General features: G+C 41.3%; 1 protein-coding gene across 4 annotated transcripts in view; it reads left to right on the top strand.

Annotated features, from left to right (window-relative positions):
- The first annotated feature begins 19438 nt into the window (after positions 1 to 19438).
- Positions 19439 to 22011, top strand: part of LOC149784463 (retinol dehydrogenase 11-like) — a 57037-nt gene continuing 54464 nt past the window's right edge. The window contains exon 1 of one of the 4 annotated variants that reach the window (XM_089932545.1): positions 19439 to 19484. In XM_089932545.1, the coding sequence (XP_089788671.1) occupies positions 19454 to 19484 (31 nt within the window). In that variant the 5' untranslated portion in view covers positions 19439 to 19453. Of the gene's footprint in view, positions 19485 to 21088; positions 21185 to 21540; positions 21740 to 22011 lie in introns of those variants that run through there. The other 3 variants (XM_089932546.1, XM_089932544.1, XM_089932547.1) reach the window with 3 other exon arrangements.

Below are 22011 nucleotides of genomic sequence, written 5' to 3'. Positions count from 1 at the left end.
GGGTGACGTCGACGACGACGTTGGTGGCGTAGTCTCTCTGCTGCTAATCATTTTAGGATTTCTGTTGTGAATTAAAAATTCGGGATAACAATAATGGCCAACATTGGAGAAGCACGTTCTGCTAGACTAGCTCGAGAGCGACTAGAAGCAATCAAAAATTTTCTTCCTGTCCGTGATAGTGTTAAAGAAAAATTACAAGCACGGCAGCTAGCACAAGTTGAATTTATGGAAGGTGCAGAACAATTATTTAAACCCGTTACAACAACTACTAAAAAAGCTGCTAAAAAGGCTGCGATGGTTACTGAGCGAGCTTTACTGGGAGAGCCTAAGACTTTTGAAGAGGTGGTGGATGTTGCGGAACGGGAGCGGAGGCTGCGAGAACAACAAAAACAACGAAGAAAAGGTATTCTTCCAACTCTAACGGAAACAAGAGAGATCTTACGAACGCTTCCAGCTGATATCGTTGCAGCTCAACCTCCGCCCGTCGCTGCAGCACCCCCTCCGTCCGCCGTTGCAGCTCAACCTCCGCCCGTCACCGAAGCTGCTACACCCAAACCAGCAAAGGAAATTGCCGAACTAACTGCAAGATTTGATCCGGTCTTTATTAAAATCCTTAAAAACATACCAGAAGAAGAATTGCCTGAAGTGATGTTAGAAGGTTTACACAACAAAAAAAAAATTTTAAACAAGAAGTATAAGACCACGACTAATGACAATTTTGTTAAATGGGCTTATCGTCTGTACTACGACAAGAAAACGGTTAAAACTAACGATCCAAGATACTCAAAACTTATAACCGAAATAAATAAACTTGACAGAAGTATGCAACAAGGATCTCCTCCTCCCTATTCGCCGCCACCAGAGAAGCGTCCAGATGAAGGCGGTGATGTTCTCGAAGATCTTGGCCTCCTTGAAGCTACAGGTAGTGGTCTTGGTGGTCACATTGCTTGTCCTGATAGCGTTATCAACGACGTATCTCGGTTGGAAGTTCTCATCGGAGGAAAACGTGCCGGAAACAACTCTCCCGAAATTATAAATGAAGCCGCAGATATCTGTCAGCGACTATTTCGTGGAGGTATCATGGATGTTCGTATCTATCGGGGACTCATTGATGAACTCGCAGATGGTTATTACAGCGACTGAAGGTCGCAGTAATTTTAGTTAGAGAAACAGCAATTGAATAACATGATTATACACAACGCCCAACCCATTCCAGTCAGAGTAGTGAATTCACGATTACCGGTCTATCAAGTAACATACGGAGATGGTCTCGGTGATGTTGTTACGGGTTTGTTTTCAAGGATAGCCCCTAAGGCGTTACCGATTGCGAAACAATTGGCGATGAAAGCGGTTGATGTTGTCAAGGATAAAGCCCTTGGAGCTGTTGGTAATCTTGCCGGAAGGGCATTTACGTCAGTTAAGGGTAGACTGTCACGGTTAGCACGCAGACCTAGCGCGGTTAAACCACCACCAGTAAAATTGCCGAGCACTGAACTTATGCCCGCGGATGTCAGTAAAGTAATAAATCAATCCGCAAATCAAAAACTTGCGGCGCTAGTAAACCAAATACCCGAACAAATAAATACGAGCCAGATATCAGGAAGTGGTCTTCGTTTTAGACGACGATAATTTTATATAATGTTCAAACGTGTATCTGATCCAGCGTTCGATATGGATGCACCAATACTCAAAGATGAGTCTGTGCGCGATTATCAGTATTATTCCTACGAGGCAAGATCAGCCAATCAGCCGAGCCGAATTGAATTACAAGTACATGATACAAGTAGATATTTCTTACCCGCTTAAGCATTCCTTGAAGTCGCGGGTGAAGTTGTAACAGATGTTGTCGCTAATACGCCATACGGAGCTAATGTCCGAGTTGGTCTTGTCAACAACGGCATCATGGCGCTGTTCAAAAGTGCTTCATATAGCATTGACGGGAGAGAAATTGAAACGATTCAGGATAACGTTGACGTTGCCACAACAATCGTGGGATTAGCACGATACTCAGATGATTACACTAGATCGGCTGGTCCGACTATGATGTTCACTAAGGATAATACTGATCATCCGGATCATAGATCTAGCATTATGAGACAACCAACCAACCGTGCTGTTCCTCCTGTTGCTGATGCTGATTTTAACGACGTAGAACATTTTTCATTTCCCAACCCTAATTACAATCTTGGTTTTGCTACACGTAAATTAATGCTAGCAGGTAATCGCAGAAAATTTTCATGTGCAATTCCGCTGTCTCACATCTTTGGGTTCTGCAGAAATGTCAGAAAGGTTATTTTTTGGAGCCAAGCATACAGTTGTACTTGTTAGAAAAGGTGACGACAATGACGCTATCTGGCGAGACGATGATGCTGGTGTCGCTGCCGGTAAAGTAATATTATTCAAGCTTGCGTTGTGGATGCCAGTGATGTCCCCATCGATCACTGAGGAGCAACGGTTACTCTCTTTCATGGACTCAGGTGGTAAATCATTGATATCGTGGCTGACAACATCTACAGACTCCATTCAGGGTGCCGGTGCTGGACCATTCACGTGGCACATAGCATCACAGCAGGGGGTGTCAGCACCACGACATATTTTCGTAGCACTCCAGGCTAACGCAAGAGTAAATAGTCAAACACGTTCGCATATGATATTTGATGAACTTGACGTCCGTGAAGTTTCGCTGCGAATAAACGGGCATCAAGAACCATCCGAGGATATAGAGATAAATTTTGAAAATAATCAAGTTGCGCGTGCATACCATCGTCTGATGACATTTATGGGACGTGATCAAAATATTGATACCGGCTTGCAGATATCACAGTTGGATTTCACAACGTTGTATCCGATTTATTACTTTTCGCTGGAACATCTTGATCTAACCAAACAAGGCTAACGTTGGTGAGTTTCCCGCTGCAGTTGCTGGTCCACCTGCAGTTGCTGGTGGTTTTAGAGCGATCGCTGTCATACTCTCCGATAAAGCAATGCTACTTGAAGGTGTTGGTGGACGAATGAGAGTCATCGATGCTCCAGTGGAAAATATGTAACATTGCTAGCAGCACGTGTAAACAATTAGATCAACATCATATTAAATAAAATGTCATACAGTTACGTTAATGTGTCACTGACTCCTGGTCAGGTGAAGAAATTACAATCGAAAAACGCGAGCACATGTGGGACATCAATAACGTTAAAGCACGATCAGCTAGCGGGTGGTTCAAACAAGCTGTCGCTGACTAAAACTCAGCTAAAACATTTCAATAGCGCGAAGCAGGGCACGACTGGAGTTCGAATTTATCTCTCTCTGGCCGCGGTCAAAGATATGGTCAAAAAGACCGGCGGAATACTTCCATTTCTTCCAATAATTGCCGCCGCGTTAGCACCAGCAGCAGCCGCCGCGGCAAAGGCAGCCGCGTTAGGAGCAGTTGGAACCGCTGCTGGAATGGCACTAAAGAAAGTAACCGGAAAGGGAATTTTACACAAGGAAAGTCTAAAAAAAAGACAAACAAGAACACAAAAACCAACAAGACGCCCCCGAAAGACAACTATGCCTCAGCCCAATCGTTTAAAACTTCCAGTGGAACAATACGGAGCGGGTCTAAGACTACCGGGAACTCCGGCGTCATGGTACCCAAAAAGGTTTTGAAAACACTTGCAGCGAGTAATTTTGATCTACTCGATGCTGCTAAACAATTACGTATAAAATCCTTCAAAAGTGTATTTATGCGAGATGAATTACCAGCACGACCGAATAATCCAGAAACAGGAATTATTAATCTCGACAACAAGGAAGGCCCTGGGACTCACTGGGTTGCCTACTCGATCGATCCGCGTGGAATTATCTATTTCGATTCGTACGGGCTAGCACCGCCAGTTGAATTTCTCAGGTACGTCCAAGAATTTTCAATTCCAGTTTGGCAGTCAACGTTACCAACACAAACACTAACCGATCCTCCGATATGTGGTCAGCAGGTTTTGAATGTTCTCGCCGCGATAACAAAACATGCAGCGATTCCTCCTCATAAAGTCGTGCATGAATACACGTTGAAAAATCATCAATGATTTCCAAATTTAAACACCCCCATAACAGATAATGGTTGATATTTACGGAAGATCAAGCAGAACCAAGGAAGAAAAAAAAGACGTCGATTTATCGAAGTATGCGACCAAAGATGAAATTGATGATCTTTTGAATCTAACCGGGATAGACCCAGATGAGGTTGTTATTTTTCAGGACAGGCACGGCAAGCTAAAAACCAGTAATATTAGGTGGAATGACATAATTCGCAGGGTTATTGGAGCTGTCGCGGACAACATTGTTGTATTCAGTGACAGCGGCAGAATCAGAGATTCGTCGATATCAATTGCGATGCTGCGAGATGATGCACGAAAAGTCGCAACGGAGCGTGTAGCGAAGACCGGTGATACAATGACAGGCGAACTCAGCATGAACGGCAACAAAATAACCGTTCTAAAAAATCCGGAAGGTCCCGAAGATGCCGCAAACAAACAATACGTAGACACCGTTGATGGTAAACTAGCCACGTTGCGGGCAGAGTATGATGTTCACGTGGGCGCGTTTGCAAGATTTCGAAGAAACGCTCAACAAACTGGAGGGGCCGTGGATAAGTTCTTTGGAACTCCTCCAGTCGTCGACGTGAAACTCGTTGATATCAAGACCGACATTAACACGATCAAACAAACACAGCAGGATATCGTATCGGGAATTCCTGAGATCGTTAACAAAATCAGTTTGATTAAAGTCCCCGTTACAGTTACCCCCGGGCATATCACCAACATCGTATTCACGGTATCATCGGGATTCGCAACATGGTCCCGACAAAATAATACTATCAAATACACAGCAACGGTCACTGGCGTGTACAGGTTGTCTGTGTTTTCAGCCGCTAAATTTGAAATCTTCACAACGTTTCCCTGGAGACATTCCACCGATAAGTATTCCGGGGTTGTAACTATAATACTAAACAGCGGAACCGAAGAAATATTTATACTTGAAGCCTCAGACAAGAAATTAACCGCAACATCTTACTGGTGGTGTTTGGAATTCGTCGCAGAAACACCTCAATTGGTTACCGCGTAATTGAATAATGTCAACGACAACGTTGAAATCCGAAACATTTCCAGATGCTCAACAATACCGGTATGATCAGGTACGCGAATGGCAATCAACGTTGAAAAACACAATTGACAGATGCGCAACAAAAATAAAAAAATACAAACGGCGTGTAACTGTGCTAGACACAATAGTGTATTCGGTATCCGCGGTAGTTGCATCCACTGGTGTGCTATTGTCTGCGCTGACACCAGTAACTGCTGCAATCGCTATCACAATCACAATTTCTGCCTCAACGACGATTGCAGGAGTCGCCAACATCATCGCAAAAAAAATATCCTCGTGCGCGATAACAAAATTACACGAGTATACCCGGGTAGCCAACGCGGCCAACAGCGCCTACTCGAAATTGTCCTCGTTGATATCATCCAGCGTAGACGACAACAACATATCAGATTCTGAATTCACGCTGATGTCCAGCATTTACAACGATTACGAGCGCGCAGCGAATACTGAAACCGCAAACGGTTTTCATTTGAAAACCAACAATAACAATAGCGATGGAGACACTTCAGCATCGAGCGCTGCTCGACATAGCAGCAAATACAACTCCGACAAGGACCACAATGATATCAATATCCTCGACGCAACCAGAGTTCAGCATTAATTTTCCAACTGCAATTCCAGTAAGTGAAATCGCGTTGGCACAATTACGAGTATATCACAGTTGGCCCAATATCAGGTCGACATCATTTCACGGACAGTTGCCGAATAACTCATTTGTTTTGTCGTATCAGAATAACGCTGACGGAACCCCAGATTGGAACGTCATTGCGTTACCCACTGGGAGTTATCGGATCGAAGAAATCAACAAAGAAATACAGCGTCAAATAAAACGTATCACCGGAAAAGAAGCAAAAATATCAATCACTGCACACGAGCCAACGCTGTCCACGATCATCGAAATCTCAACACCCGGTTACGCCGTTGATATCTATAACAGTTCAATCAGAACAGTATTAGGATGGCCTCGAAATCCACCACCGGCACCACCGACACCACCCGTTGCACCCGAAAAATCCGATTATATCACCGACGCGAAGTCATATCACCGAATTACACCCGGTTATAGGCCGCGTCTGGATGATATAAAAGGTGCAACGGTGGATAGGTGGATCCCGCATTTTAGTGACGGCGGCGATATTGTGTTGACTTTTACTCGTGCAAAATATTCAACGGGAGTGGGAGGATTAGGATTTCGTGTTTATCTGAGCGAAATTACTGAATTTTTTAAAACTATTAATGTCGAGCACCGTGCGCAACTAGCGCATCTACGGCAACGCTTCCAAGAACATCTTTCTGATGTAACAGGTTCACGCGGAGAAATTATTAAGCAAATCGAAATATTAAATCAGATTGCCACAGATATGGAATATATTAACCAACGAATGATTCAGGTAGTAACCGACAGTAGCTCCATCATTAAACAACATTTTTTGGATAAGTACTCGCTGACCGAAGCTGAACTGCCGAATTTTAAATTACCAGGATATGTTTCCCCGGTCATCTTGCGAAAATTCGTCACTGATATCGTCGATGAATACTTCGATGACATACTTGCACAGCACGCGCGAACACTACCAGAACCCGTTATCTTGGCACATGATAATTCCACAGCGAGCGATGGCCGGCATATTTCTCCGGGCATCGTAGCAATCACTGATGTCGTCGCGGTCAATCTTGTATGTGATGTCATCGATGGCAGTTACAACATAGACACGACAACATCGAATCAAGCCCAGCAAGGGTTTATACTGTATTCATTTACTCCTACACAACCGCCTGGATTTTTGATTGTGCAAGAGCCAATCAATCATGTATCGTTGCGGTGCCATAATCCGACGCTGTCAAGGATGAATTTTAAAGTCACTGACCAACAACATAGACTGTTGGACCTGCGTGGGGAGACTGTTAGTATTAATCTGCTGGTGAAATCCTAAAGGATTTTCGTCTTAAGACTTTCATCGTAAAAATACAAAGTATTTTTCAAGGACTTTCATCGTGAAACGATTTCCATCGTAAAAATACAAAGTATTTTTCAAGGACTTTCAATTAGCGATATCATATCATAATAATGTCCAAAAAATCTTCGAATTACCAACAGTATGATGATGACGAGGATGTCTCTGACAGTGATTTTGTTGTCAGTGATGAAGATGTCTCCGACAGTGATTTTGTTGTCAGTGATGAAGATGATGAAACACAAAGTGTTTCCACTGACAGTGATTTCGCTGACAACGACGACGATGACGATGATAGCACTGTGGGAAACGCTAGCGTTTCCAACGGCATCACCATCAGCGACAGCACTGTCACAATAAATTATATTAAATGAACGCGAAAATAATAGTATGTATCAACACGTGAAATGTTCCATCGTTGACAAGCGCGCGCTTGAAGAATTCATCCGAAAAATATTTACCGGAAATCATTCCCCGGGCGTTGTTAAAATAATCATCGATAAACACGGCAATGATGACTTTTTACTGACAGATTTTCAGCTGAAGCAACTCCGCGAAAACAATATCACGATGATTACTTGTGATGCAGACCAAATCCTCAATGTTGCTCACTCGTGCATTTCACGGGATCATCTTGATAAGATACTTCAGTGAAAATTCTTTACTTTATATATATTTTTTTACCACTGACCATTTTCCCGATTTCATAACGGTATTTTGCTATAAAAATCAACGAAATCGGACAGTTGCATAATTTACACAGTAAAAAAAAAATATTACTTTTTTTTTACTTTCGATTTCACTTCCAAGTAAAATGCAATCAAGGTGAGGTATTTACTTCCCGTTGACTTCGTGAATGACTTCGTCATCGGTGACAAAGCTATCATTGCTTGATAAATTCTCTGGATTTTCATCCTTGACCTCGTCAACGGACATACAATGCTTTAATTTCCGGACCCGATTGTTAATTATTTTTTTAGTTTCATACTCGGCTGCCAGTGCCAGCCTGATCTTTTCGACTGCACGAGACAGTGGAACAAATTCATTTATTTGTGTCTCCGCTACGCTGGCCAGCGATTTATACAAATTATTTTGGATCATCTTTATGAATCGGTATTGAGCAGGAAGAATATAACGCCCTGCGCATTTAGCTTCGTACAATGATTCAAAATCTGACAGAATAGTTTCAACATTTAGTAATATTTTAAATCCTTGTTTTTCTAATATTTGAATAGCATCAATCACATTATTGATATTTTCTTGATTCATATTTATATATATTTTTAAATCTTTAAAATAAAAAAACATCACATCTCGCTGAGTCTCTTATGACATCCTACCAAACTCAGGAGGGGGCGGAAACACTTACCCCCGATTGAGCCCCTAAACTGCCAAATAACAGTCTAGAAGGCCCAGAGGGTGTGTTTGCGAAACGACGAGACATTCCCCATTTGTGAACCTCCTAGCTTACCATTTGATATGCTAGCAAGGCTCATATGGGGATAACACATAACACATAACTTAATTCTAACTTATCCTAGGGACGGTACAAACATATAGTATTTACAGTAGAAGCATATTTACAGCAGTTGTATTTTACAATTGTATATATCTTAGGACGGTACAAACATATAACTTATCCTAAGACGGCACAAACACATAACTTATCCTAAGACGGTACAAACACAATGCGGGGTTATATTCTACATCCAACAAGTTGCACACTACCCCCTGAAATCAACCCTGTTTCCGGGTAAAAGGTTACCCCGAAACGGGGCGATAACAGAGTACGTGTGCAACTTCGTTGGGTTTCGAAACCCCAATATGGTATTAGGACGATATTGTATATAAACCGACTGATACTTGAAAGTCCAGAAATAGCTCAGCGTGATTTGTTTAAAACGTATTTTCTTAAATAATAATCGTGTGGAAACCACAGATGAGCCATAAACGAGAACAAGTGTAATAAAATAGCGATATTGTCTGTGAAAAAAAAAGATGAATACGCGTTTATTCTTGATTTCATCAAGTACTTTGTCATTCTTGCGCTGTCACCTTGATAGCGTCAAGTGGAAAACAAGGGAAGTTATTTACTTCCTTGTGCAGAAAATCGTCTGCTCGCACCTGTCACCTTGACAGCGTCAACGGGGAAATAATTGTATCATTGACTTGAAAAATCCTTCGATTTTCACGCAGTCACTGCAGAGTTATCTCCGCTGGAAAATTCTCTCGATTACAGTAAATTACCTAACAATAACGAAATATAATTTTCTGATTATTATACTTTTTTGCCAACGCGGATTTGGTAATATTTTCTGCAACTTTTCCTACTGAAGCCACACAAATACCGAAATACTTGCCAGCTGAGGTCATTGAGCAAAATATTATTTCTTCATTTGTATTTAAATTTATAGAAACAACTGCCTTAGACTCTCTCTCCCCCCAGTATTACCAGCCCTACAATTTTCGCTCTGCGTCACAGCTCTCAAATTGGATAAATTATTATTAAGTTTCTGTCCATCAATATGATCGATCACAAGACCGTCTTTGATTATCCCAAAGAAACACTCGTACACAATCTTGTGATTATGATAACGTTTCCCGCCAGCAGTAAATCTTAGATAACCAGCATTATCAACAGTACCAACTGGTTTTTTCAATCTGCTATTTCTAACTATTCCCTGTCGTGATGCTTCGTAATTCTTGATTGTGGGATGTGAGACAAATTCTTGGCTCATTTATATAATAATATATTTGTCTAATTTATAATTTGTCTGAAAACCTAGTTATATAATCACTCTCGGATTTTAGCGCGTCTCCGTTATTTTTTTATTGTAATATCGCTTGAGTTCACGGTATCGTTTCCCCCCACACCCCGCACATAATTGTGTTTTACCCCTGACACCAATGCCACATCGCAGGCAACGAATAGGTCCTGTGCTTCCTCGTTTAATGCTCTGTATATGTTCACCGCAGAATTCCTTCCTACAGGGCTTACCACAGACTGTTACAGATCCAACTTTTAACCATCTGCAGTTGTTCATTGTATATATAATATTTTCTTATTTAAATATTTGTCTTAAATATAACAATGGAGGAGTTTTCGAGGTTATCCGCAGTTGGCGGCGGGAGATTCGATCTTGACAGGCTAAACCCGGATCCACGACGACGGCATCTAACTGATCTGTTCAATATTATCAACGAGGGTAAAAAGGAATTCCGCGACGACGGCGCATCTCATGTATGGTCGACATTTAAAATTATCCGCGACGAGGACATCATCGATGCTACAATGACTGATGCCCGAGCAAAAACAATTACTGATTATATTAATCAACGTGAAAAGAAATATTTTTTCAGGATAAAATTTATTGTCAACGTCGACGACGATACGTGGATTATCCGCGACAAACTCGACCCTGTTCTTGCTAACGGAAAGACCGCTCTGTTAAGCAGCAATTGTAAACCAGGAATGCTGACCGGGATTGATATACCATATTACGCTCGAGCGTATCCTGTAACCGCAGTCATTTATGGAATATACCCGGTAAAAAAAACCAAAAATTGATAAACTCGCTCCGATGCGATTTGGAAACGCAAGCGTTTCTACGCTGAATTGTGTAGCCGAACGAGTAATGGAACATTTTAAAAACACAAAACGAGGAAACGGTTTAACCGACCTGCGACGTAAAAAAATAACATCATGGGGTGAATCGGTTAAGAATACCGGGGCAACAATAAATGATGTTGCTGCGCTATCAAGTAAATTAAAATACTCAATAACAGTAAAAACACTAACCGGGGAAATATTATACAGTTCGAAGCATTATAAAAAGTCAGGAACACCGATTGAAATTATTGATCATAATTCGCACGCGTGGACTGATGCGGTTACAATATTTCCACGAGACCGTGTTGTCAAGTTTTATCGTGGAAACATATACGAGGTTATTTACGCGCTGAGTAAAACCGACCCTGTGTCGGTGTGGTTATTTAGGAGCTCCGAAGATTCCGAGTATGATCAATTTGTGAGACCCAACGGAGAATTATACAGAACAGAATCGTTGCACCAACAAATGAAAAAACTCGCAAAAACGTATATGAGAGATGCTAGCGATGAGCAGTTATTGGTTAATTGTTTTACAGTTCCAAGTGTTGCCGCTCACGCCGCCAGAGAAAGAAATTCGTGGAGACCAACCCGAAGTCAGTTTCTTTCGGATATACAGTTAAGTTGTGTCGAGTATGGTCATGGCGGGTTGTGGAATACCCGGTATGACTACCGGGATATGATTTCCGTGGATATGATTGCCTGCTACCCAGGAAGCTTTCTCGGGAACGGCGAGTGCCGCGAATACTTTGCGCGGTTTGGACACCCCACGAACTCGACGACACGAGTCGCCGTAAACGGCGTTTTACCCGACGCTGACTGACAGGATTTGCTCGTGTGACTTCGTTTGAATTCGCCACGGGACTTCATCCGTGCTGTTATGTTTGGTTTGGCAGACACTTCGTCGAAAAGCGCTGGGTACCAATAGTGTTATTGCGATACATGCTTGACAGCGGCATACTGGTATCGTTGACTGTCAGCGAAGCAATCATATGTTATCGACCGCAGACATCAGTTTGGTTGCCAACACCAGAACGTGTAACTCTCGAAGAAGTTATCGAAGAATGGACACAAGCACGTCCAGAAACTCCTATTGATGCTATCCGCGAAGGAGCTCCTGAAATTCTCAAGATTAGGCTCAAAAACAGTGAAATCACAGCGAAAGATCTTGGACGAAGAATAATCGGTAAATTTACTCAGGGTGCAGCATTTGATCATAAAATGCATCACTCGCGGTTGATTATCGATGAAGCTGAATTGGATTTTATAATCACCGACGCGGTTGCCAGAGACATATTTTGTAGCAGGGAGGATGTGTTCTTGTCCGACGGGAAAAAGTTGGGCACAATTGTAAGTTATATCGACGGAGAATCGCCTCAATACACACATTTGAGATCTTCAATGCTGGCTTATGTTTCTATAAATTTGTTATCGATGGTAAATCGATTTCCTGACACCGCAGTCAGAGTTGCCACGGATTCATTTTACATCGACAAGAAATATTCAGAATCACTGACCCATATAATGAAATTCTGCGGCGAAGATGAATGGGGTTCGTGGAGAATAAAAGCCGAGATGTTGCACGGGTATTGTGAATCCGCTGATGTTGCAATCGAGGACGATTATTATAAATCAACAATGCCAGAAATATCTTCCGCACCGTCTGTGGATGATCCAATCACCAGACATAAAACTGTTTATTTGAACGGGCCGGGCGGGTCTGGTAAAACAACTCGAGCGATTGAATTATTTCGGAATTCAGATATGATTGTGCTAACACCTACACACAGACTTGCCAGAGAGATGAAACAGCGAAGAGTCAATTCTTGTACTTATCACAGCTTTTTCAAATACAGCGGCGGTACGTGGACGCCAGATCGAATGGGCACAAAATATATTAATGATATAATAATTTGGGATGAGATATGTACGGTACCGCTGGAAACGTTAAAAACATTTCTTGATTGGCTGCTAACGAAAAATACCGCAGTGATTATGTGCGGCGATCACGGTCAACCACCTCCGTTTGTCGGCGCATCTCCGCATGATTGGCTGAGGAATTTTGTTGATTATCACGAAGAAGTAACTGATGATTACCGAGCACTTGATGCAACGCTGAAAGAATTTAAAACACTAATCAGGCTACAACCGAATAAAATTCAATGTGAAATCATGCGCGAGATGATTCCTGAAACTTCGATGAGCGACTTTTTACGCGTGTGGAAACCATACGATTTGATAGTGGCGAGTAGAAAGATAGTCAGAGACACACTTCAACAACAGCTATTTCGGTTGCAACAAGAAAAGTTTCCAATGCTGCCAACGCCGTTATGTTACAGACCAACTGATACGCGGTTACAAAATATAGATGTTGATATTCCAGGAAAGACAGAGAAACAGAATTTAGTATTGAATGATATTGTGTTAGTTGACATCGATGCTGTTGAGGATGCACTAGCGATGAATAAATCCCCGTGGACGCTAGGATACGCAATGACCATTCATTGTTCTCAAGGACTGACTATTTCAGATACAACTGTCTGGATCATTGATGATCGAAACGAATGGTACAACTTAGTCTACTTGGCGGTGTCCAGAGTCAGAAGAATATCTCAACTGCGAAGAATTGTCTTGGAAAATCCTTCGGATTTTAAATCAAACAATGAAAACAACAGCGATGGTAATGTAACAAGAAAAAAACTCGCCAGTTACAAACAGAGTGACAAAAAAAAATAATCGCGATTTTGATCTTGATGTTGACTTCGTTGTTGCGCTGAAACAACAGCAGAATAATCACTGCGCGAGCTGTAATTGTATAATGCTATGGCAGTATTCGAATAAAAATTCAAGACAATTTACCGTAGATAGAAAAGATAACAGTCGCGGTCATACACGTGATAATGTCATGTTGACCTGTCTTGAGTGCAATCGACGTCGGGGCGCCAGCGCTAGTTAAGTCACTTCAGTGATTTTGGCGGCAATTGTGTGTCCTCGGGAATTACCTGAAGTTGCTCACGGGTGAATCCGCGTTGAGGAGCAGTTGAATCCAACCTGTAGATTGCTGGTCTAGAAACGCTTGCGTTTCTCCCAGTGGATCTTGTCACAGTGGATATCTTATGTGTGGTAACACTCCAGATGGGATCAGTCGCTCTTCGTTTACCACCTTCAAGTTCATCTGGTTCATATAAATATCTTACAGTAACATTACCCAGTATTTGCTGTTTTTCTTTCTTTCGTTGTAGTGGTATATTTTTTTGAAAAACACCTTGTGTTTTTGTGATCGCGATGGAAGGTTTCATGTTGTTGGTTCGGGTAATTTCATTATTTAGCGCAGCTATCACGCTTGGTAATCTTGCAACCCATTCGCGCGATCTCGTATCCTGAATGAATTCCTTCGCGTATTGATATCCAAATAACCGCTCAGCAAGTGTTCGATTGAATCGCTCAACAATTGCCTGATCACGGTGAATTTCAGTGTGTCCTTGTCGTATGGTGACGTTATGTTGTTTCATCAACGATGATACCGCACCTTGAAATTCTTTGCCAGGATCAACTTGTAGCAGATGTGGCCATCGCAGAGGTCCTCGCCGATAAATTCTTTCAAACGCAGAAGCAACCTCAGATGCTGTTTTAGTTGTTAACGGTTCCGCATCTTTGTATCTACTGGCAACATCAACTATGGTTAACGCGTACTTGTATGTGCGTCTTCGGATAGTATCATGTGGCAGAAATAATATATCAGCTTGATGAACCTCATTTGGTACACTAACATCAAAATGCGCGAAGTGAATTTATTTAGGGCGCGGTAGATAAATTTGCCATATTGCCTGTCGGGATAACCAATTTTTGGCAACCGGGCGTGTTACTGATGCCGCGCTGGCAAGTTTATCAATTGCTGCGTTACCTCTCCAATATCCGCTTGGGGAATAATAAATCGACTCCATTATATACCAGTACCTAACGCTAATTTACCTTTCATTGCAGTTTTTATCAACCAAGACGCTAACCTTTCTTTGAAAGATTTATCAGGGATGGCATTTAACGCGTGAATTAATTTCACGTCCGCGAGATGGCGCTGTTGCAAATCCTTGCTTCGGTAAGCTACGTCATGAGCATGGCACGCTGCATCGATAGCGTTTATCGGATACTCACCGGGTTTTGGTTGATCCTGAGCATCAAGTCTGATATCAAGTCGGGTTCCTGGACCACAGTAATTATATCTTGGAAGATGTTTTTCTCCTGGGTATTTAGCCCACGGAGCTCCTGGCAGCGCTGTTAACTTGGCTGCGATATCACCTCCGCATTTTTTTTAATAAATCTAAAAATTTTTGTGCCACATCGTTCACACTTGCCCGTAAGCGCTTGTCGATTATTTTTTGTTGTAATTGTTGTCGTATCCGTAGTTGAGGTACGTGCTCGGCATTTCACACAATATAAATCCATATTATTTTATGATATATCTAATGGAAATCACTGACTTTTCCGCGACAAAGCGACGAGAGCCAATCAAGCATAACTCAGTGCTACCAAATTCTGTTCGAATGATTATCATAGGTCCATCTGGGTCGGGTAAGACACAGTTGTTGTTGAATTTGATAATGAAGTGGATGAAGTGGGATAAATTATATTTGATTGCCCCGTCTGTGGACGATCAGCGGTGTTATCAAGTGCTAAAAGATTTTAACGAAAGTGCAAAATCGATAATGGAAAATCAAAGTGATTTTCACGAAGATGTTATTGATTTTATAACTGACATCGAAGAAGCTCCATCCGTCGACGACATTGATGGATCAATTAATAATCTAGTAGTGTACGATGATGTCATGCTGGATAAACAAACAAACCCTGCGAGAATATTTTCCCGTGGGCGTCATAAAAACACTGATGTCATTTATGTGACTCAACGGTATACACAAATTCCAAAAGTGATCAGAGATAATTGTAACGTTCTTGCGGTGTTTAACGGAGTTGACGCACACACGCTGAGAAATATTCATCAGACTTGGTGCAGTGGTGACATGGACCTCAATAAATTTAAAAATTTCTTTAGTCATGCTCAACGAAAACCACACGGGTTTGTGACGATAAATTTACATGATCCTCGGACACGATACCGAATTGGGTTAGATACATTTTTTAACTAAAAATCCTAAAAAGATTAGCAGCAGAGAGACTACGCCACCAACGTCGTCGTCGACGTCACCCCGTGAAGAAACTTTTTTTATAGCGGCTGGTTATCGCTGTCGAAATAACCCCGTTAGCCAGAAAAGAGGATTTAGTCATCATAGTTTCTGGCTAGAAGGGTTTATTTTGCGAAATAAGACCTTCTATCAGAAGAGTTTTTGATAGATGGTCCTGTTGGACGAAAAAGTTGGTGGGCCCAGTCTCTCTGCTGCTTGCCCACACTGCTCTATCCCAGAAACCCTCTTTAAGGAATGACCACAGTACAAAGTACAAATGGACAAATTCAAGGTTAATCGGAAAAAAATTAAAAGCCCTACTTACCTACCCAGACTTCATGCAATCAGGAATTACCAATATCGAACTGATATTTAAAAATGCCCTGAATTATATTTCTGGAATATGGAAAAAGGGCAAAATATAGGTAGCCATCAAGGACAATACTATAACGCAATATAAATAATACAAATAAAATAAAAATTCTGCATTTACTTAAAATCAAACCGAAATATCAATATCAAATAAATATAAATAGGAAATACAATACACTGATATATCAACAAATTAAATAGAGTAAAAGAAATAATATCAATATAGTTAATATTAAATAGAGACAATTCCCTCTGTTGTAAGCGGTGATGGTGTCGACGGTCTGGCTATTATGTTGTACGACGAGTCGCTAATTCGGGCGGTCCTAACCTAACCTAAGGTAAAGTCTCTCAACTTTATTAACAGTTAAACAAATATTACAGCATAATGTAACCAACACAAAATTATACAGAACGCATCTCTTCTAATAAGTACTAATTTTATTATAACTATATCATTAAAGACATGGAGGAGAACGTAGTGAAGACCAAAGCAACCTAGGCTAAGAAGAGAAAGGAAAAGGAGAAAGGGAAGAAGAAAGTAAAAACTTACACCTTCTTAATGCTCATTGGATAAAGGTCCAGGAGAAATTCAGGAAGATGGGCCATCCCGACTGGATTCCTGGTGAAGAAAAACAAACGAAAGCAAAGTTCATAGACTCTGTAAAGAGATGGTGGAAAACGTTAAGCTTAGGTATGAAGAATTAGAAGAAGAAAATCCAAAAGCCCTTTCCAGGCTCACTATAAATCACCACGAAAAGAAATATACTATTCAAATATTGCCCAAGGTGTGTGTGTGTGTGTGTGTGTGTGTGTGTGTGTGTGTCTTTCCATGTTAACAATTAAAACTTAAAACGCTTTACCGTTACCCTTCCCATCTGACCCCATATACCCTTTTGAAGCTATAAACCAATTCATATTTTAAACTAGTGGATCCCTTTCACATATGATTTTTAGTTTGGGTCTCAAGTGCCATATTTGGGTCAACTCTATCACTGTTACTATGGTATCCCCATTAAAGCCAGCCATTTGTAACACTGTTACCCTATCTGACCTTAATCGCTCCACTCTTGTTAAAATTGGGGACCAGTTTTGGTTTCAGATGGTTTTTGTGTCACATCTGGCCCATATCAATAATGTTGTTCGGTGGTTAGGAGGGTATGTGGATGCACAGAAACATATATGCATACACACCTCCGCTTGCAGTCAGAGCCCAAGAATGTTTGGCGTTCTAGAAGAACTACGACTTTGGCGTCCCCCTCATAAGGTCACTTCCGTATAATGTAGAGCCCCTTAAAGCCTGGCGCCATAGGCGATCGCCTAGTTCGCCTATATGGTCTGGAGGTCCTGTTTCCAGTGAAACAAACAGCATATTCATAGGTAGGTAAGTAGATATACACACAGACATATATATATAAACTAGCTACGATGTCGTAGCCTCAACTTGATTTGTTGTGGTTGAGGCTACGAACTGATCCCATATCATGTAACGGAGCAAAAAAAATCATCACTAAAGTCAGAAAAACAAACAGTGTAGAAATCAACTACATAAGTATAATCATGTTTTGAAAGAAGTTTGGCTTATTTTGAATTTATTAAGCCCTTACACGATAAAATAAATTGGCATGGTTACTCTAACCTTATCCTGTCCGCCATGACAGATAACGCGAGACTCTCGCCGTGACCCCTTTTCTACGTAAGGCTAGCCAGAACATATTTTGGATATTCTACGCTATATTATTATCAATCAAGTGCGAATAATCGCTTCTTGGTTGAATTTCAAAGTTGCCGATAAACCGTATTTACTTTTAATGCGCAGAATTTCTGACCCAAACGGCGTCAAACTTTTACTACGATTTGTTTACATTTCCAAATAAGGCGTCAATGTCCTTATATGGCACACAAACAAACTAGGCTGAGAACGGAAGTAATCATTATTTGAAATAACATGGCGGACGATCTAAACGAAAATATCGGCTGAAAAAAGTAAACGAGATTTTACAACTATTTCTACAATGATTTTCGATACTTCCGGTATTAAATAAGAGGACTACTCTATTTGATTATATGCAAGGAAAATGTTTACAGTAAAGTGTTATTATTAGGCTAAAAGAGCGCCGGGTGTGATTCACACCCGGCTTGTTCCATTAACACGTATATGCTCGTGTTAGTACCCTGTCCACGAGGTACGAGTAAGGGTACTAGTATTAGTACTAATATATAAACCATTTTATCTCAATGAATTAAAATACGGTACACAGTACCATCAAAATCATTTTAACTGTTTGTATAAAGCTATTGGTATATCAAATTGTGCAATAATGAACGTTGGACTACCCTGCTGTAGAGCATGCGTTTATGTTTTCGTAAGGTGCATAAAAGAGGAAGCACATGGATTTAGAGCAGGGGTCGGCAACCTAAGGCACACGTGCCACAGGTGGCACGTCAAGTGGTTTTTTGTGGCACGCAAAGGACAGCTAAAAATCTCAATTTTAACAGTGTTACTCTTTTACTGGTGGCACGCGCTCGTTCATTTTGTAATTAATCCACAAAAAAGTGGCACGCTATGTAAAAAAGTTGCCGACCCCTGATTTAGAGAGCGATTAAAACTTCGTTGCAAACGTTCACCTTAAAAAAGAGGGACTGAAGGATTTACAATGTTAATCGACACAAAATTAATGTCGTAAAGCTCCGTGGGGAACATTAATTATTTCTGGTAAAGGAAAAACTTCAGAAATTTCGAGCGCCGTATGTTGTCATAATGCCATTTTGATCTCATATAGGCAATTATGAGAACAGATGGCGACACGTGATGGACATCAAAGACAATACTGATAACACTTAGTATTTACGTTGTTACAAGGTCAAATCTGTATGGAAACAGCAGTTGGAATGATGTAATAGTAATATGGCAAGTTTATAAACAGAATATACAACACTTGTAATAATTGACAGCGTTTGCCATACGACAAACTAGAGAATCAATTCAGTAGGTGGCAAACTGCAGGATACAATGACGCAGAAGGAAAGTAGATCTAAGCACCGGCAAGCAGCAAGGCTGCTTGTATCAATGAAGAAAAGAAAAGTCATGACAATAATTAAGAATATAGCACTTGCAAGCAGTCATTGACAATAGTGCAGAAAGAAAGTAGTACTTGCAAACTGCCACGCACAATTTCTATCAAAGAAGGATACAATATACATGGACAGAATTATGAAAGCAGCACTTGCAGGTAGCCATTTACAATAATGTATCGAGGAAAATTAGAAATTGCACGCGTATAATTATGGCGGTAATCCCCCCCCCCCCAATACAAGTAACCTACAAGAATATGATTCGACGCAACGGTACGTGTACACTTTCCTTGGGATTTATCTACAGTGGTTATATAATCAACGATACAAAGTTGCAATAGCCTCCCGACACAATACGGTAAATTTATTTGATTACGAGGAACACATATTGTAATGCATGTAATGCTTTACTGTTGTTGCTGCTGTTCTTGTTGTTGTTTCTTAAACCGATTATAATGCTATACGCAGAGGCGGCGTTAGGAGTACGCAGGGTCTAGGGCCGACCATGACCGCGCGGAGCCAGTGTATCGGTATCTCGATTTGTATGCTACTGCAAACACTGATTATGTCTAGACTAGATCAACTTTCGCAATATGGCGGAGAATATAGCTTGACAAACTCATAAGAACGACCTTAGGCCTGAAGCGCGGGGCCCCCTCAAGAGCGGGGCCTGGGGCGGTCGCCCTACTTGCCACCCCCAAACGCCGCTCATGGCTCTACAAATCGATTATTATTAATTAAATATGAAAATGTCCAAAGCCCACATCTCTCTCTCTCTCTCTCTCTCTCATATTCTATCAAGATACGGGCGAAAATGCACGAAGAGACTAGCGTAGATAATTTTCGCTTGCATCATACGATGATGTCTCTGGACCTATAAATGATGTCAAAAGTAAAGTCAAATTGACGAAAGGAAAAGGGGGGGGCAGTTATTTTATAGGAGAGGCAATTTTTAGGACACCTTTTCCAGTCCCTTCCCTTACTAGGATGAGCAGTGCTGACTTAACAGGGCTTCTTAGCTCTCCTGGTTGAAAGAAAAACTACCACTTGTCCACAGACCGCCTCCGTCAGTAGTAACCTCTACCTGTCGCATCGTTCCTCCCCCATCGCCGTTGGACCTGGAAGATACGCGGAGTAGAAAAACAGAAGACGCAGAGGTTTGAGAGAAAAGCGTTTCACAAGAAAAACCTGCACGTGAAGGAGATTATGGTGAAGAAGCTGTTGCACTGGAGCAACCTCACCCTCTCGGCCGCAGAAGTCGGAGTCCAGTGGCACGATAACTCGTTACGGCTGGCAACTTCTTTGGCTGCAGTGGATGGACAAGTCTTACTTTGTGCTCCGACGTGCCCTCTGCACTCCACAGTGCATCGCTGAACCGCTTTATATATAACTCCTACAACAACATACATACATACATACATACTCACTGCGAATAGTAAAATGCATTCTTTCAGTGTACAATAAGTAATGCGAGACATTGATATTGGATCTGGAAGTGATATATGTGACCCACTGCACGTTGATGTTTCCAGTCCAGCTCCCAAAAAGTACCGGATCACCTATAAATGTATCCATTAGTTTTTCTTTAATATACTTTAGATTAGCATATCATTTATTGGACACGCTGGAAAGTTCACTACCGGAAAATAACTGTAGGGACTATGATAGAAAAAATAATTGCAATATGTGTTCATGATGGAATACGTTTAGGTCTTCCCGCCAATGATCGGAATAAACAAATGAATTTTGGTGGGAAAGCCATAAGATATTCCGATTGTCCACGTTCATTCTCCCTTCAAGAGTTATCTCCCGTATGTACTCAATAAGCGTGCCTGCAGGTCCTAGACTAAAACATTAGGTAAACATCTGTGCTCGCAGTAATTCTAGTATACATATGCAAAATGTCAAAACTTAAGTATTTTGGTATTAGATTACATGCTAGTAATGTCAGTGACCTCCATCGCTACCCTGATCTAGCCAATGCCATGATGCACCCCGCTTTAAAAGCTAAAGTGGTTCAGTTTATCATGGTTCGAAATGTATTATTGATATATTTTATCTTCAAAACACTCTAGATTAATAAAGTATATTGACTCAATCTGCCGTTAAGATAATGACATGGCCGGTAGAGTCAGAGTCATCTACCGCATCGAAGGCAGTCCTACAAATGGGGACGGGGGCTCCGAGTGGTCTAAGGCGTTCTCCGTTGCGGATCACTGTCATTTCACCTCTGTCTGCGTGGGTTCTAGTCTCGGATTCAGCCAATGTGGGTATGTGAGAAAGCTTGCCAGTAGCTTCTCATGGATCTGGTTCTTTCCGGGGTTTTCCCGGGTTCTTCTTCCACCATTAATACTGGCCGCCATGTATATCGTGCGCTGACAAATGGCGTTAAACCCTACAACAATAACAAATGGTAACCACACATTCATGATGCTATTTCTCACTGTTTGTTATTCTTTGCTGTATAACAGAATGCATTTAATTTCCATTTTAAATCAGATGATTGCAGAAAACGATAGATAAACACAACATACTGTCTTAAATAAATTATTAAACTGACGTAATCACTGTTACAATGATATCAGATTGCAGGTTATGCAAGGGGGGTTACTCTGATATCGCGGTAATACCCACACAAAATATCAGTACATAGGCATGTATTGTCCTAATATTGAGAATTTTATG

The sequence above is a fragment of the Sinohyriopsis cumingii genome, chromosome 14 (genome assembly GCF_028554795.1).
Source record: "Sinohyriopsis cumingii isolate HCF-2022 chromosome 14, ASM2855479v2, whole genome shotgun sequence".
Taxonomy (NCBI): domain Eukaryota; kingdom Metazoa; phylum Mollusca; class Bivalvia; order Unionida; family Unionidae; genus Sinohyriopsis; species Sinohyriopsis cumingii.
This window is presented reverse-complemented; position numbering and strand designations above follow the sequence as displayed.